This window comes from Camarhynchus parvulus, chromosome 4, assembly GCF_901933205.1.
Source record: "Camarhynchus parvulus chromosome 4, STF_HiC, whole genome shotgun sequence".
NCBI lineage: Eukaryota > Metazoa > Chordata > Aves > Passeriformes > Thraupidae > Camarhynchus > Camarhynchus parvulus.
This window is the reverse complement of record NC_044574.1, coordinates 868,962-885,299: the sequence shown is the minus strand read 5'-3', so window position 1 is coordinate 885,299 and position 16,338 is coordinate 868,962. Positions and strand designations below refer to the sequence as shown.

General features: G+C 56.1%; 1 protein-coding gene across 2 annotated transcripts in view; it reads right to left on the bottom strand.

The window, feature by feature from the left end:
* Nucleotides 1-7,345: 7,345 nt before the first annotated feature.
* The window catches only part of SFXN5 (sideroflexin 5), a 117,100-nt gene continuing 108,107 nt past the window's right edge, over nucleotides 7,346-16,338 (bottom strand). For both annotated transcript variants that reach the window (XM_030947420.1, XM_030947421.1), the window contains one exon: nucleotides 7,346-8,393. In XM_030947420.1, the coding sequence (XP_030803280.1) occupies nucleotides 8,316-8,393 (78 nt within the window). In that variant the 3' untranslated portion in view covers nucleotides 7,346-8,315. The remainder of the gene's footprint in view (nucleotides 8,394-16,338) is intronic.

Here is a 16,338-nt window from a genome sequence, read left to right as displayed (position 1 = left end):
GGGACGGCGATGGGAGGCACTGGGGGGCACTGGGAGGAACTGAGAGGAGCTGGGAGACACTGGGAGGAACTGGGAGGAACTGGGAGGTGCTGGGAGGAAGGGGACAAGCGGAGTTTGGTGGCTCCATGGCACTGGGTGAGGACAGGGCTGTCCCCTCGGGGGTCCCACAGGTGTCACAGGTATGTGGGGTGTCCCTGAGGGTCCCACAGGTGTCACAGGTATGTGGGGTGTCCCTGGGGGTGTCCCCGGGGGTGTCTCTGGGGGTGTCCCTGGGGGTCCCATAGGTGTCACAGGTATGTGGGGTGTCCCTGGGGGTGTCCCCGGGGGTGTCCCTGGGTGTGTCCATGGGGGTCCCACAGGTGTGACAGGTAAGTGGCAGCTCCAGGGACAGCAGCCCCACACCTGCACAGGAGTTGAGCGTCGGGAGAGCTCCCGAGCTGCTCTGGGGAATGTCCCTGCAGGGATGGGACACCCAGGGCTGGCCCCACCGGGACCCCCCAGTCGGGGCAGCGCAGGGGAGAAGGGTCAGGAGCCCCTCCCAGGTTTTCCTGAGATTTGGGGGAAAGCACAGATAAATATTAAAACAAAACAAAAAAAAAAACCAAAACCAAAAAACCAAACCCATATATATATATTAATTATATATATATGTAAAAAAAGAAAATAATAATATATAAAATATAGCCTATATACACATATATACACATGAATAAATAATTTACATACAAATGCATATATAATGTGTATATTGTGTTCTATAATTTATATTTTATATATATTTATTAGTATGCACACCGTGTACTTTGTATGCAATATGTATATATAAAATATAGATTGTGCTTTATGAGGTGTATACTATATATAATAATATCTAATTACATATTTTAAAATATATCAATTGGCTTATATATTTTATTATATGTACTAGATGATAATTATATATATTATGCCTATAATTATACATATTTTTATAGTCTAGCATGATACAGATTTTGCAGTTATTTTTGTATAATTATATACAAACACACAAAATCCATCATTCCTGCTCCCTCCCCACATCCTGGGAAAACCATCCCAAGGAAAATCCCCATCGCCAGCAGCTTCTCCCCTGGAGAGCCAGCCCATAATAACCCTGTCCTTAGAGGGGACCTTTCAATCCCAACGCTCCCTCTGGAACGGCACACGGAGCTGGGAGCACAGCCAGGTGTGACCTCTTTATTGTGACAATCCGCGGCTGGCACGGGGACTCGCGGGCGCTGGCAACGCAGGGGTTAAAAACAGATGGAGACGAGGGGGTCCCGAGGTGTCCTGGGGTGTCCCTGGGGGTGTCTCTGGGGGTGTCCTGGGGTGTCCCTGGGTGTCCCTGGGTGTCCCGAGGTGTCCCAGCGTGACCCAGGGGTGTCCCAGGCTGTTCTGAGGTGACTCAGGGTGTCCCCAGGGTGTCCCTGGGTGTCCCAGGGCTGTCTCAGCGTGTCCCTGGGGTGTCCTAGGGTGTCCCAAGGGTGTCCCTGGGAATCCTGAGGTGTCCCAAGGTGTTCTGGGGTGTCCCCAGAGGTGTCCCTGGGTGTCCTAGGGGTGTCCCTGGGTGTCCCTGGGAGTCCTGAGGTGTCCCAAGGTGTTCTGGGGTGTCCCCAGGGGTGTCCCTGGGAGTGCCAAGGTTTCCCAGGGTGTCCCAAATGTGTCCTGGGAGCGTCCCAGGATGTCCCAGGGGTGTCCCAGGGTGTCCCAGCATGTCCTGGAGGTGTCCTGGGGCTATCTCAGGGTGTCCCAAAGGTGTCCTGGGAGTGTCTCAGGGTGTCCCTGGGTATCCCAGAGGTGTCCCTCGGTGTCCCAGGGCTGTCTCAGGGTGTCTAGGAGGCATCCCAGGGTGTCCCAGGGATGTCCCCGGGAGTCCTGAGGTGTCCCAAGGTGTTCTGGGGCATTCCAGGCTGTCCCTGGGTGTCCCAGGCTGTCCCAGGCTGTCTCTGGGTGTCCCAGCGTGTCCCAGGCTGTCCCTGGGTGTCCCAGGCTGTCTCTGGGTGTCCCGGGGGTGTCCCCAGGACTCCTGAGGTGTCCCAAGGTGTCCCAGGGTGTCCCCGGGGTGTCTCAAAAGTGTCCTGGGGTGTCTCCAGGGTATCCTGGGTGTCCTGGGGGTGTCTCAAGGTGTCCTGGAGGTGTCCTGGGAGTGTCTCAGGGTGTGCCAGGCTGTCCCTAGGATGTCCGGGGTGCCCACCCCGCTGGAAGACGTGCTGCTGGCAGCTGTCCCCTCACCCTTCCTGGGGGATTTGCTGTCAGGTGTGCTCAGACCCAAGGATGTGTGGATGCCAAGTGCGGAATGAGCCATAAAAACCAGGAAAAAGCCCAAAGTGGTGTTTCCTAAAGGGACCTGGGGACACACCCGGAGCTGGGGACAGCCACCAGCACCAGGACCCCACATCCCAGCCTGGGAATGTCCTCAGAGCATCCCAGAGGAGCTGATCTGTGCCCAGAGCTCTGCCCAGGGGGGTCTCACACACCCCGGGACCCCCCACGCTCCTCCCAAGGCCATCCCAGGCTCTGGAGCTCCATCCCAGCCCTGCACGAGGAGGGGACAGCGCATCCCTCGGGCAGGGGGCATTGCCAGGGATGTCCCAGCACCTCCTGTCCCTGGGTGGCAGCGTCCAGCATTGGCCAGGTGACCCCACAGGGACCTCCTGCCACCCTGCCAGGACCTGGCACAGCCCAGGGACGGGAGCAGGAAAAGGAGGAACAAGGAAAAACGGAAGGAGCTGAGCTGTGCCCAGGCGGGGAGTTTGGGACATGGGTGACAGCACCCTGGGCTTGTCCCAGGAGCAGCCACCAGACCCATCCTCCAGGAGAGACACTCCAAACTTCTCGCTGGCACCTCGTGCTGCAACCTGGTCCTCATTATTCCTTAATTAACATAGCCAAGAAATCAATTAAGCACGCCATTTCTAATTAGATGCTCCGGGAGCCGACGGTCTCGTTATTGTTCTGTGCCGAGGGGAAGGACCCGATGTGAGCGGCGCTCCCCGTTCCCTCCCTCGTTCCCAATTACAGCAAACCGGGAATGCAGCGCTCGGGGTCGTTCCCGCCAACCCGGGGCTCCGTTCTGTGCATGAGGAGGTTAATTAGTGATTAAATGAATGTGCAGAGCGGCGTCATTGCCTGGGCTGTGGAGCTGCCTGGCACCGCTCGCTGGCCTGACAATCGGAGCTGACGTGGAGCCGAGGCCTGACCCTGTGTCCCGGCCCCAGAGCCGCTGGAAGGGCTGAGGGGGACATTCCCTCAGGGGACATTGCCATGCAGGACGTTCCCATGGGGCATTCCCATGTGGGACATTTCTATGTGGGGCATTCCTGTGGGACATTCCCATGTGGGACATTTCTATGTGGCACTCCCACGTGGGGCATTCCTGTGTGGGGCATTTCCATGTGGCATTCCCATATGCGACATTCCCACGTGGGACATTCCCATGGGACATTCCCATGTGGGACATTCCCACGTGGGACATTCCCATGTGACATTCCCATGTGGGATATTCCCACGTGGGACATTCTCATAGTGACATTCCCATGTAGGACATTCCCTTGTGGCATTCCCATATAGGGTATTCCCACATGTGACATTCCCACATGTGACATTCCCATGTGACATGTGACATTCCCACATGGGGCATTCCCATGTGACAGTCCCACATGGGACATTCCCATGTGACACTCCCATGTGGGACATTCCCATGTGACATTCCCACGTGGGACATTCCCATGAGACATGTGACATTCCCATGTGTGACATTCCCATGTGACACGTGACATTCCCACGTGGGACATTCCCATGTGACATGTGACATTCCCACGTGGGGCATTCCCAGGTGACATTCCCATGTGGGACCCACTCCAGGTGGGTTCAGCTGGGGACACTGTGATCTCGGCGTCCCCATGCTGGGACGCCCAAGGACTCTGGGTTCCCAAGGGTTTGGGAGCACAGGGCCACCACCACGTGCTCCTCGTGCAGCGCCCTCATCCTGCTCGTCACCAGGCTGGGGACAGCGAGGGGAGGGCAGCAGAGAGGGACCTGCAGTGTCCTGATTGCCCCAGGGACGCCTGCAGCGTCCTGATTGTCCCAGGGACACCTGCAGTGTCCTGATTGTCCCCGGGGGATGCACTGGCTTTGGGAGATGTGGAGACAAGTCCCACGGTGTCCAGGGCCACCTCCCCACCCCAGACCTGCAGGGACTGTGGATGAGCCCTCCCTGGCAGGGGTTTGGAATGGGATGAGATTCCAGGGCCCTCCAACCCAAACCATCCCACGGCTCCCTGCTGCCAGAGGAGGTGGGGAAGGGAACTGAGCCCAGGGCCTGGTGGCTCTGCCCAGCTCCCCCAGGAGCTTCTGCCCAGCGCTTTGGGCAGGGCCATGACACTTGGAGTGACACTGGGACAAAATCTGGGAGGAACCGCTGCTGCCCCGCTGGCAGAGGCTGGCAGAGGTTCCCCTGCCAGGGGCAGGGCTGGCTCAGGCCCGGGTGTTTCACTGCTCAGCACAAACCCTGCCGAGCTGACTGAGCCCCGTTCTGCTGCCACACCAAGCCAAACAAGTCTGACGGGGTTTGTGCGGGCAGACACCACCCCAGACTCATTTAGGGCCTGTCATTGTCACTTGTGTGACGGAGCAGCTGCCTTTGAGCCGAGCCACGCTCACAGCACAGCTCCTCTGACATCCCCAAGCTGTGCCCAGCCCCTCCCCAGGATCAGGCCCTCGGCATTCCCCGGAGCTGCCTGGCTTTAATAAACCCGGCTCTCTGCTCTGGATGGATCCAGCCCCTGCTGGTGGTCACTGCATGGTCACTTCTCCACCTCCTCCGGCAGCAGGGAATGCTGGAATGGTTTGGGTTGGAAGGGCCCTGGAACCTCATCCCATTCCAAACCCCTGCCAGGGACAATCAGGACACGGGATGGGCAGCCCTGCTAAGGATGTGTGATCCCTGCAGGGGATGTGTGTGCAGGGAAAGCACCCACAGCCTCTCCCACCGCGGGGAAACAGGGATGTGGCTCCTTCCCCGGGCAGACCCTGATCAACCCCTGGTTTTCCTTGATGGCAGCAGAGCCCAGGCTGCTTCCATCCACTGGGAATCCCTTGCAGGTAACCCCAGCTCAGACACCACCCCTGGGCTCTGTGATCACCCACAAACCCGAATTCTGCTCCCTCCCCTCCGGGATCCCACAGCAGAGCTCAGCCTCCATCCCTCCCTCCTTCCCCCTGCTCCAAACAGAACCCTGGCATGAGGAAGCTCTGAACAGAACCCTCGGGGAAGGGGGAAGGGGGGAGGCTGCCCCAGGCAGGCACCCGAGCCAGGAGCCCTCCCCTGCCTCAGCCCTGTGCCCACCCTGCAGCACAGCCCCCCTGCCACCGGGAATCTCATCCTCAGAGGAGCCTTTCCCTGCTCCACACAGCCCACGGAGGTGCTGCCAGGGCTGCCTGCACTCCCAGCACCCCAGAGCCCCAAGGAAAGGCTCTGCTCCAGGCTCACAGCTGCTCTGGGCACTGCCAGCATCCCTGCACTGCCACATCCCCCTGGCACTGCCAGCATCCCTGCTCCCCTGGGCACTGCCACATCCCTGCTCCCCTTCCCTGGGCAGTGCCATGTCCCTTCTGCCCTCCCTGGGCACTGCCATGTCCCTTTTCCCCTTCCCTGGGCACTGCCATGTCCCTTTTCCCCTTCCCTGATCTCGTTTCCCCTCCCCTCACTGCTGCAGGAGTTATCTGTCCCAGGGTGCTGAGAGTGGCACAGATGGCCATGGAAATGTCCCCAGGACAGCTGCCACCTCCTTGTGACCCCCCAGATGCCAGCTGGGGTGGGACCATCCTCTGCAAGGTACATTCATCTCATCTAGTGCATTGAGGGACTCAGTGTGCCCAACGCAGCTGCGCTGGCCCCGGTGTAACCCAGAGCAGCCCCAGGGTGAGGGGGCCCACTCTGGGTTCCCAGCAGTGTTTGGGACCAGGAGCTGCCCCAGAGCAGCAGCTCTGAGGGGCCTGGAGCTGCCCCTCCTGTCCTGCCTGCTGAAATCCACAGCATCCATCCCCTTTGTGCAATTCCTCCCGATTTACACCAGGCAGGGCAGGAGCAGGGGCCCTGAGCTGCCCCACGGGGTGGATCCTGCTCCTGTGGGTCTGACCCCACACCTGGGGGGCTCAGACCCCCCAGTTCCAGGCATTGCAATAAATCCATCAAATACATTCTGTGCCAGTGGGGATTTGCTTTCCCCTTTGCCCCCACCCTCCCCAGCCCCACAAGAAATTGGCATTTGAAGGGTAAGAGCCTGTGCCACCCCAGCACCACCACGGTGCCCTCTCCACGGGGATCCTGCAGGGACAAGGGTCCTGCAGGGACACAGATCCCTCAGGGACAAAGGTCCTGCAGGGACATGGATCCTGTAGGGACAAGGGTCCTGTAGGGACAAGGGTCCCTGCAGGGACATGGATCCTGCAGGGACATCCTGCCTCTGGAATGTTCTGCTGGTGGCCACGCTTCCAAATGAAGCTGAGGGAGTCCCTCAGGGTCGGATTTGGGGTGAATTTTTGTGGAATTTTGTGAGGTACCAGAAAGTCACACTGTGCCCCCAAACCCAGGGAGGGCAGGACTTGGTGCAGTGTGGGGGTGACTCAGCTCTCCCCTTTAACCACCCCAAAGCTTGAAGGGACAGCCAGCCAGACAGCCAGATGTCCCCAGAGGGCAGTGTCCCCTCGGAAGGTGCAGTGGCACAGCCATCAGCTCAGCACAGCTGCCAGGACCTGGCTTCGGGTCCTGGTCTGCACCAGCACAGGGACTTGGGCAGAGCTGGCTGTGCTGGGTGGAGGGGTTGGAAAAATGGGGGAGAGGAGAGGAAGGGGAAGAAAAGGAAAAGAAGGGAGAAGGAGAAAAAATAAAGGAGAAGGAGAAGGAGAAGGAGAAGGAGAAGGAGAAGGAGAAGGAGAAGGAGAAGGAGAAGGAGAAGGAGAAGGAGGAAGAGGAAGAGGAAGAGAAAGAGGAAGAGGAAGAGGAAGAGAAAGAGAAAGAGAAAGAGAAAGAGAAAGAGAAAGAGAAAGAGAAAGAGAAAGAGAAAGAGAAAGAGAAAGAGAAAGAGAAAGAGAAAAGAGAAAGAAAGAGAGAAAGAGAGAAAGAGAGAAAGAGAGAAAGAGAGAAAGAGAGAAAGAGAGAAAGAGAGAAAGAGAGGAGAGGGAGAGGAGAGGAGAGGAGAGGAGAGGAGAGGAGAGGAGAGGAGAGGAGAGGAGAGGAGAGGAGAGGAGAGGAGAGGAGAGGAGAGGAGAGGAGAGGAGAGGAGAGGAGAGGAGAGGAGAGGAGAGGAGAGGAGAGGAGAGGAGAGGAGAGGAGAGGAGAGGAGAGGAGAGGAGAGGAGAGGAGAGGAGAGGAGAGGAATTCCAGTTGGAAGGGGCCTGCCATGATCCTTGTCCAGCTGGGGATTGATCCAAACTTAAACCACATCCTGTCCTTAGACGCCAGCTCAGCAAAGCGTGGCTTAGCCAAGCACCTCAGATTAACAACCTCCCTGTCAGAGGGTGCTGGGTGGGACAAACCCCCCTCAGGGCTGTGCAGAGGAACAGAGCAGCTCCAGCACCATTTCTACTCCAACACTCCACCCGGGGGCACCTCGGCTTTCCAGCATCTTGAAACCCAGGCCAAAGCCCCTGTGGAATTCCAGGGGCTGGGATCCAGGGCCAGCCAGTCTCGCAGTGAAGGGCAGGATGCCACCAGCAGTGTCTGCAGGAGGAGGAGGAGGAGGAGGAAGGACGGAGGGGCACAGCCCAGCCCTTCACTGGGCACACGGACGTGGCAATTCCTCTTCAGCTCTGGGGTGAGTGCTGGGGTGGGATGGGCAAGAAATCAACACTGGGCATTCCCAATCCCCTGATCGATCACAGCCACGCTCCCCTTGGTCTCTGCAGAGCTGGTGTTGTGCAGCAGCCGTGGGGACACAGGATGTGCTGGGTGATGTCTGTGCCGCGCAGGCGGCTCTGAGCTCGCCCCGATCTCCCTCCATGCAGTGCCAGCCATTCTGAGTTCTGTTAGCTAGTTCTAAAGTGGTTCAACGTGATTTTATTTGTTGCAGTTGCTGCTCCTGTTGCTAAGTTAGAACTTTTACTATGACTCTTTTTGAGTGGTGTGAGGTGTCAGTTCTCTGCAGGTGTTAATTCACTCCCGGGCTGCCGGGAGCAGCTCCTATCACCGAGCTCTATTATTTCATCTTCTTCTTGTTGCTGTTTGCTTTCTCGCAGGGCTGGAGCTTCCCCTCTTCCCTCCCCAGACCTCCTGGGCTGGGATGCTCCTCTGGCACTCACAAGCCTTTGTTGTAGACCACGGTTTTACTGGTGGTGGCCATGGCGATCTCCGGCTCCAGCTGGGACGTCTCGATCTGCGGAGGCCAAGAGGAGCAGGATCAGAGCCCAGGCATGGATCAGCTGGAGAATTGATTCATGGAGAGGGAGGAGATGGGGATAATTCCATGCCAACCACGCCGCCGCTGGTGTTTGGTGTGTGCCTCCCCCCCGAAGAGGATGGGTTTGCAGCACAGCGAACGCTGCACGTTCTGTGCCTGGCAGTGCTCAATGAATTATTGAGTGTCTGAGGCTCCAGCACATCCCACCCAGCCCAGCCTCCCATCCCTTCCTTCCCTGCAGCTCCCGGGGTGCAGAGCCCAGAGCTGGACCTGCCAAAGCCCAGGTGGTGCCTAAGGGAAGAGCCTGGCTGGGCTCCACCCTCCTGGCCAAACCCTTCCTGCCCCTTTCTCCATCCCCATGAAATCTCCATAAATCTCCATCCCTTCCCTAAATTTTTTCCTTCCACCAGCTCCTCCTGAAGCTCTCCCTTGCTCTGAAATCACTTGGAATCTCTGCATCCCCAGGAGGGATCCGTGGCACTCCTGGGGAAGCAGAGACCCCGCTCCCAGCCGGGCCAGGACACCTGGGAAAACCTGGAATTTTGGGAATCCTGTACACTGAACCCACGCTGCTGCTGACACAATGCGAGGAACCCACGTTAAAAATCGAAATGCTTTTGAAAATGTTTAACCTAGTTAGACAAATTAGCAAAAATTTGTGCAAAACAATTTAGGTATTTAAAATATTCAATGTTTTTAAAAACTGGAAAAACTGTTCTTAGCTTTCAGCTGCAAAAACCCAACAAAATATAACATCAAAGCAATCTTAACATGAGGTGCAACATAACCCTTCAGCAAAGCTGTTAAACAGCTACTGAAGCATCATGGGAAATAGCACTTCATTTATTCAAATGCACATATGTCAGGTTTTTGCACCATATGTCATTCCAAGCTATTTACAGTAATAATTAAATCTTAATCAACGTTTAACCTCTGTAAAATGTTTGAAGGGATCTAATCACCCTTCAGACTGCACTAATGAAGGAGAAATATATAAACATAAAAAGAAAATGATGCATAGATAGCACACCAGAAAGAACAGTAATTGCAAAATTGTATTTCTTTTAAATATAATCAGCAAATTATGTAAAGTAAAGCCAACGAGTATTTTAAGTGAAGACATCTTGGGTGTCAGAGGTGTGATCAGCTAATTTTGTACTGCTATCCATAACAGATGTAGCATATTTTCTTTTAGTGCCATTATTAGCAACTTCACCATTGCTTTCAGCGCTGCAGCACAAAGTGAAGCATTGTGCCGGGAGAGCACCGGCAAAGGTGCAGCGGATCCGGATCCCACGGATCCCTCCCGAGGGAGGATCAGCCCTGCTCTGCTCTGCCCGCCTCTGACGCAGCTTTCCTCCCATTGTCTGGGCAGTGTTCTGCCAGCGACACACGGAGCAGCTCCGGGGTTTTTGGGGCTGGGTGGGTTCAGGAAAACATCCCGGGGGAAAGCGGAGCCCCAGCCTGGGGTGCAAGGAATGGCTGGAGGGGGTGATGCCACCCTGGTGCCAAGGTGGGGATGGGTCACAGGGTGGGTTCCTCCAACCTCAGCCATCCCGGCATTTTGTGCTTTGAAATTAATTCCACCTGGAATTGGGAGGGTCAGCGCCGACCGTGCATGGGAAATGGGGCAGCTCAAACCCAACCTGCTCCACAGAAACAGAATGGAGAGGCCCCCCCAAACCCACCCTCTTGCTCAGTTTGGAGAACTGGGAGCCCCAAGGAAGGCCCAGGTGCCCTGGAGGAGCCCAGCTCAGTGCTGGGACAGCCCCGGGGTGCTGGGGATGGGGCTGTGCCCAGCTGGCAGCACAAGGCTGCATGGGGAGAGGGGAGGAAGGAGGGAAGGAAGGAGCAGGGCTGTGCTCACGCTCTCGTGGGACACAATTCAAGAAGCAGCCAGCACAATCCAAGCTGAACAGCAGGAAGAGGATCCTGGTGGGAAGAGCAAAATATCGCAGCCGACTGCTGGGGGAAGGTGTGGGGCGTCTGTGGTGGGAAGTTTTCAGCACAAATTACAGGGAAGCCATCAGGAATAGTTTAGGCAGAGCTGAGCTTGTCTTGGTGGAAGGAAGAGATGAGATAATTGTTTGGAGATCCTTCCAGCTTCCATCCCCTGGGCCAGGGGGGAAACAGCTCCTTTCCCTGCGTGGGGAATGGGTTTTTCACCCATGGCAAGGCTGTACAGAGGGGTCTGAGGTGGGTTCAGGGAGCTGGGAGGCAGGTGGGATAGGCCTGGTCACCGAGCAGAAGGATGTGGGAAGTGCCTTAGGATTCATGCCTAAGGTGGAAGTGCTCAAAAACCACACAGATGTGGCACGTGGGGACATGGTCAGTGCTGGGGGAGTGGTTGGACTGGATGGACCCTGAGGGCTGCTCCATTTTAATGACTCCATGGTTCTTATGCAGGATGGGCACCCAGCCAGGGCCCCCTGTGACATCACCAGCCACAGACACTGCTTTGGAGCTGTGCCACCAAGCTCAAGCACCTTCCTGAAGCCTGGGAAGGTGTTGCACACACTGGGGGTGACTGGTTGGACTGGAGCCTCCCCTGCAGGTCTCCTTGTGGTTGGGTTTGATCAGGAAGGGATTAAAATCTACTCCAGAGCCTCAGGAGCTCCAAGGGGTGCATCTGCACCAAGGAAAAATGTACAGGAAATTGGGAAAGCTGCTCAGAAATCCATCGGGAGGAACCTACTCCTCCCGCCTGGAAACCAGATGGAGAAGAACAGGAGATGGTGGTGGGTTACAGGTACCAAGACAACATTAAATCCCAGCCTTGCTGTGCACCAGCCTTTGACTCCCTTGCTGGTGGTTTTTGTTGGAAAGTGTAATTTCACTCATTTTGGGGTTTTGCTGTTCCAGCTGCCCAGAATCCTGGACCTGCTCAGCCAGCTGGCCAGGGAATTGTGACAGATGTGGGGACCACAGCTTCTCCTCAAGGTTTTGGTGTCTCAGCTGCCAAGATGTCCCCAGTGATGGTCATGGCCATGCTGGGAACCCTCCTGTGAAGGAGCAGCTGCCTTGGAGGGTGCTCTGAGGAGCAGGCTGGGCCTGCACTGGTGGGACCTGTCTCACACAGGGCACTTTGTCCCTGCAAACCAATGCCCACCATGGCACTGGGGTTGAATCGTGTCCATCCTCCTCTTCCCAGCTCTGTCTGTGCCAGGGCAAAGGAGGGATCCCCCTCTGGCTTTGGGATGATGGCACTGGGGTGTCACCGGGGAAGGGCCTTCACCAATGCATCCAGCAGAATTCCAGGAGGGACAGAAGCTCCCAGCAGCACTGAGGGACCCAGGCTGGGCAGCACCACTCCCAGACAGTGCTACAAGGGGTTGTTTGGGCAAACCCCAGGATTTGGGGCTGATGGTTGCACTGACAGCTTGGTACCCAACATGGGGAGCTCTCCAGTGAGGCTGTGGGAGAAGCAGGAACTCCTTCAGTGCCCTGTGAGGCCACTGGGAGCTTCGCCATAGATCCAGGGAGATCCCCACTGAGGGCACCACCAGGATGCACCTCCCAGCTCACCCAGAAACGTGGCTGGGATGAACCACAGCCCATCCCAGTCCCTGGGAGCAGGTGAAACCCAAGGATGCTCCTTTCCCTCTGGCAGACAGTCAATAGCACAAGAGGAAAACCCCAAAAACCCCAGTGCCCTGATCCTTATTAAGCACCTGCTCATGGACCAGCATCTCTCAGGTATCTCGGGCAGGATGGCAGCAATGCCAGCACCAGGGTGAAACCCATCCCTCCCTCCCAGGGAACCACAGCCCATCCCAGCCCTGGGAGCAGGTGAATGTTGGGGATGCTCCCTTCCCTCCGGCAGACAACCAAGAGCACAAGAGGAAAACCCCAAAAACTTCAGTGCCCTGACCCTTATTAAGCACCTGTTCATGGACCAGCAGTGCTCAGGTAACTCAGGCAGGATGGCAGCAATGCCAGCACCTGTGCCCCTGCCTGGTGAAACCCATCCTTCCCAAATAAAAACAGCCCACCCCAGCCCCTGGGAGCAGGTGAATGTTGAGGATGCTCCTTTCCCTCTTGCAGACAGCGAAGAGCACAAGAGGAAAACCCCAAAAACCTCAGTTCCCTGATCCTTATTAAGCACCTGTTCATGGACCAGCATGCTCAGGTGTCTCGGGCAGGATGGCAGCAATGCCAGCACCAGGGTGAAACCCATCGCTCCCTCCCAGGGAACCACAGCCCATCCCAGCCCTGGGAGCAGGTGAATGTTGGGGATGCTCCTTTCCCTCCGGCAGACAGCCAAGAGCACAAGAGGAAAACCCCAAAAACCTCAAGCATGAGAGAAAAATGGGGGAAAACCCCAAAAACCTCAGTTCCCTGACCCTTATTAAGCACCTGTTCATGGACCAGCATGCTCAGGTATCTCGGGCAGGATGGCAGCAATGCCAGCACCAGTGTGAACCCAACCCATCCCTCCCAGGGAACCACAGCCCATCCCAGCCCCTGGGAGCAGGTGAAACCCAAGGATGCTCCTTTCCCTCCGGCAGACAGCCAAGCATGAGAGAAAAATGGGGGAAAACCCCAAAAACCTCAGTTCCCTGACCCTTATTAATCACCTGTTCATGGACCAGCATCCTCAGGTATCTCGGGCAGGATGGCAGCAACGCCAGCACCAGGGTGAAACCCATCGCTCCCTCCCAGGGAACAAAGCTGGGAATCGCCTCCCCGCGTACCCACGGCTCTCCAGCTCTCTTCCCCCCATCCCTTGCCTTGCAGTGGGAGCCTCTCTCCTCTCATCAGCTCAGACAAGGCTAATTGGGGTGATAAAGAACTGGCTGGGAGTGCTGGCGTGGGCTGGAGGAACAAATGGTGCGGTGGTCACAGCTGGTGCTGCGGAGCCGGCGCGGGAGCGGGCGCGGGGGGCTCGGGGCGCTGCACGGGGGGCTCACGGGGGGCTCCCTGTGTTTTGCATGGCTGCTGACACGGGTGTAACGTGCAGGCACGGCCGGTGAGGCAGCAGCAGGCAGGAAGCAGATGCTTTTTGTTTGGGGTTGATACTCATTTCTATCCCAGCTCGGGAAAAGGTGTAGAAAGGAATGTGCTCCGGAGAGTGCGGGGAGAGAGATAGGTCTAGGCTGGCTGCCAGGGATCCTGGAACGATATGGAAGGCAGCTAGGGGAGACAGGAGCAGATGGATTTGGCATACAGCTCATCACTCAGCCAAAAAAAAAAAAAAAAAAAAGGAGGGGGGGAGAAAAGGGAGAAAGCAGCCAATTTTGGGAGGGGGAGGGTCAGGGGGACTGGCGGATGCTGCTCCGGGCTGGGGGAAGGGAGGGAGGGCCAGCGTGGTCACTGTGGCTGCTGCCGGCAGGGAGAGGTGCTGGAGGCTCCTTGGGAGCCTGGGAAGGGTCTCCTGGCCCTTCCAGCTGCTCTGGGCCATCTCTCCCCAGGCCTCTGGCCACCAGGGCAGAGCCCAGGGCACGGGCTGGGCGCTCCGAGCCCCTGGGAGGCTCAGCCTGGTGTAGGAAGGGCTGTGGCACCACGGAACCATGGAATGCCTGGGGTGGGAAGGGAGCTGAGAGATCACAAAGCCCAACCATGTCCAGCACTGCCATGGCCACTGCGCCTGTCCCCAAGTGCCACATCCACAGGACTTGAAATCCCCTCAGGGATGGGCACTCCAAACCTCCCTGGGCACTTCCAATCCCTGACCCCCCTTTCCATGGGGAAATTCCTGCTGGTGCCCACCCTGAGGCCATTCCCCCTCTTCTTGTCCCTGTTCCCCTCCTGGCAGGAGCTGTGCAGAGCCACAAGGGCCCCTGAGCCTCCTTTGGTCCAGGTGAGCCCCTTCCCAGCTCCTCAGGGATTCTGCAGCCCCTTCCCAGCTCCTCAGTGATACTGCAGCCCCTTCCCAGCTCTGTTCCATGCCTGGGACACGCTCCAGCCCCTTTCTTGTCGCCCATTTGCATTCCCAGTCAAATGTGACCTTTCCAGTAATCCAGGAGCACTGATAAATGGTGGGAAATGTCTCCAGGAATCATTCCTTCCCCCAGGTCCCCCAGCCCCTCTGGATGGATCCATCCCTTCCCATGGATCTGTGGTGTCTCAGCAGCGTTTCAGGTCACTGACCAGTTCCCCTTGGATTATGGGGCTTGGAGCACCCGGCCTAGTGGAAACTGTCCATGGAAGGTGTCCCTGACTATGGAAAGTGTTCATGGAAGATGTCCCTGGCCATGGAGGGTGCCCATGGAAGGCGTCCTTGCTCATGGAGGGTGTCCCTGGCCATGGAGGGTGTCCTTGACCATAGAAAGTGCCCTTGGCCATGGAAAGTGTCCCTGGCCATGGAGGGTGTCCATGGAAGGTGTTCCTGTCCATGGAAGGTGTCCGTGGAAAGTGTCCCTGTCCATGGAAGTGTCCCTGATTATAGAAGGTGTCCTTGGCCATGGAAGGTGTCCCTGGAAGGTGTCCCTAGCCATGGAAAGTGTCCCTGCCCATGGAAGGTGTTCATGAAAGGTCTCCTTGCTCATGGAAGGTGTCCCTGTCCATGCAAGGTGTCCCTGATCATGGAAGGTGTCCATGGAAGGTGTCCCTGTCCATGGAAGACGTCCCTGGCCATGGAAGATGTCGATGTCACATGGAAGGTGTCTATGGAAGGAGTTCCAGATCATGGAAGGTGTCCCTGGCCATGGAAAGTGTCCATGGAAGGTGTCCCTGGCCATGGAAGGTGTCCCTGGCCATGGAAAGTGTCCATGGAAGGTGTCCCTGGCCATGGAGGGTGTCCGTGGCCATGGAAAGTGTCCATGGAAGGTGTCCCTGGCCATGGAGGGTGTCCCTGGCCATGGCAGGGGTGGAATGAGATGGGTTTTTAGGTTCCCTCCCACACAAACCACTGAAGTGTCCCCAAGGATGGATCCCTCAGGAATGAGACGAGGACAGCAATGCTGGCTAAGGAATCCTCCTGGAATGGCTACAGACCTGCAGACAACTGAGGGTGACCCGAAGGTGACAGAATTCGGGAAACACCCCAAAAACCTTTCGATTATATCACAAAAAACATTTTTCAGAACATCTCCAGCCTCTGGTTCCAGAGCCCAGCAGCTGTGGAGCCCCAAGGCCTCTCCGTGTCCTGCTCTGAGCAGCACCAGCCATCCCCAGGGTTGGCATTTTCCTAAATCCACAATTCCAGCTCTTCATTTATCCATTTGCTGCCCTGAGGAGCTCCCTCCTGACAGAGATTTTCCTCCCATGAAAGTGCCCAAAGATTATCAGCTCAGCTTTGTTAAAACCGACAGACAAAACTTGTGGTTCTCCTCAGCAAGGCAGATTGTTGCCTGAAATGCTGGTGTTAAAGCTCTTTGCTGACAACTTCCCTGTTTCTCTACCAAGCTGAAATCCTGGTGTGCCCCAAGACTGGGCACATTGGTTGAGAGATGTTCTCATGACCGAAGTACAAATGAATGATTAATGAATTACTGATATTCAATTTTCTGCCCAAATCACCGAGTTGGGGGAAAAGAGTTTTTAGAGAAAGCTGAATTTTGTGAAGTTTTCCTTCAAATTAATAATAAACATTGAATTTAAGAGGTGACCAATCCAATTCTCTTCATTTTAGGTTTCTCTCAAGTCTTTTTGACTCCTGTCTTTGAAAGAAATGTTCAGTTTTCATAATAAAAAAAAAATTGTATTCAGTCAAAATGTTTTTCACAAAACCATGGAAAGTCTCCTGACATCTCAAGATTAGATCCATGGAATCATGGAATGGTTTGGCTTGGAAGGGACCTTAAAAATCCTCTCATTTCCACCCTGTCCTACAGCAGTTGGAGGTGGGTGCTGGTGGCCAAAGCCTTCATGGCAAAGAAAAATCTGGAATGGATAAATCTCAGGAGCCAAACACCCCAAATTTACTCCTTTTCATTGTTCCAAAGAAGGGAGAAAAGCTGGAAATGCTCTGCCTGTGACA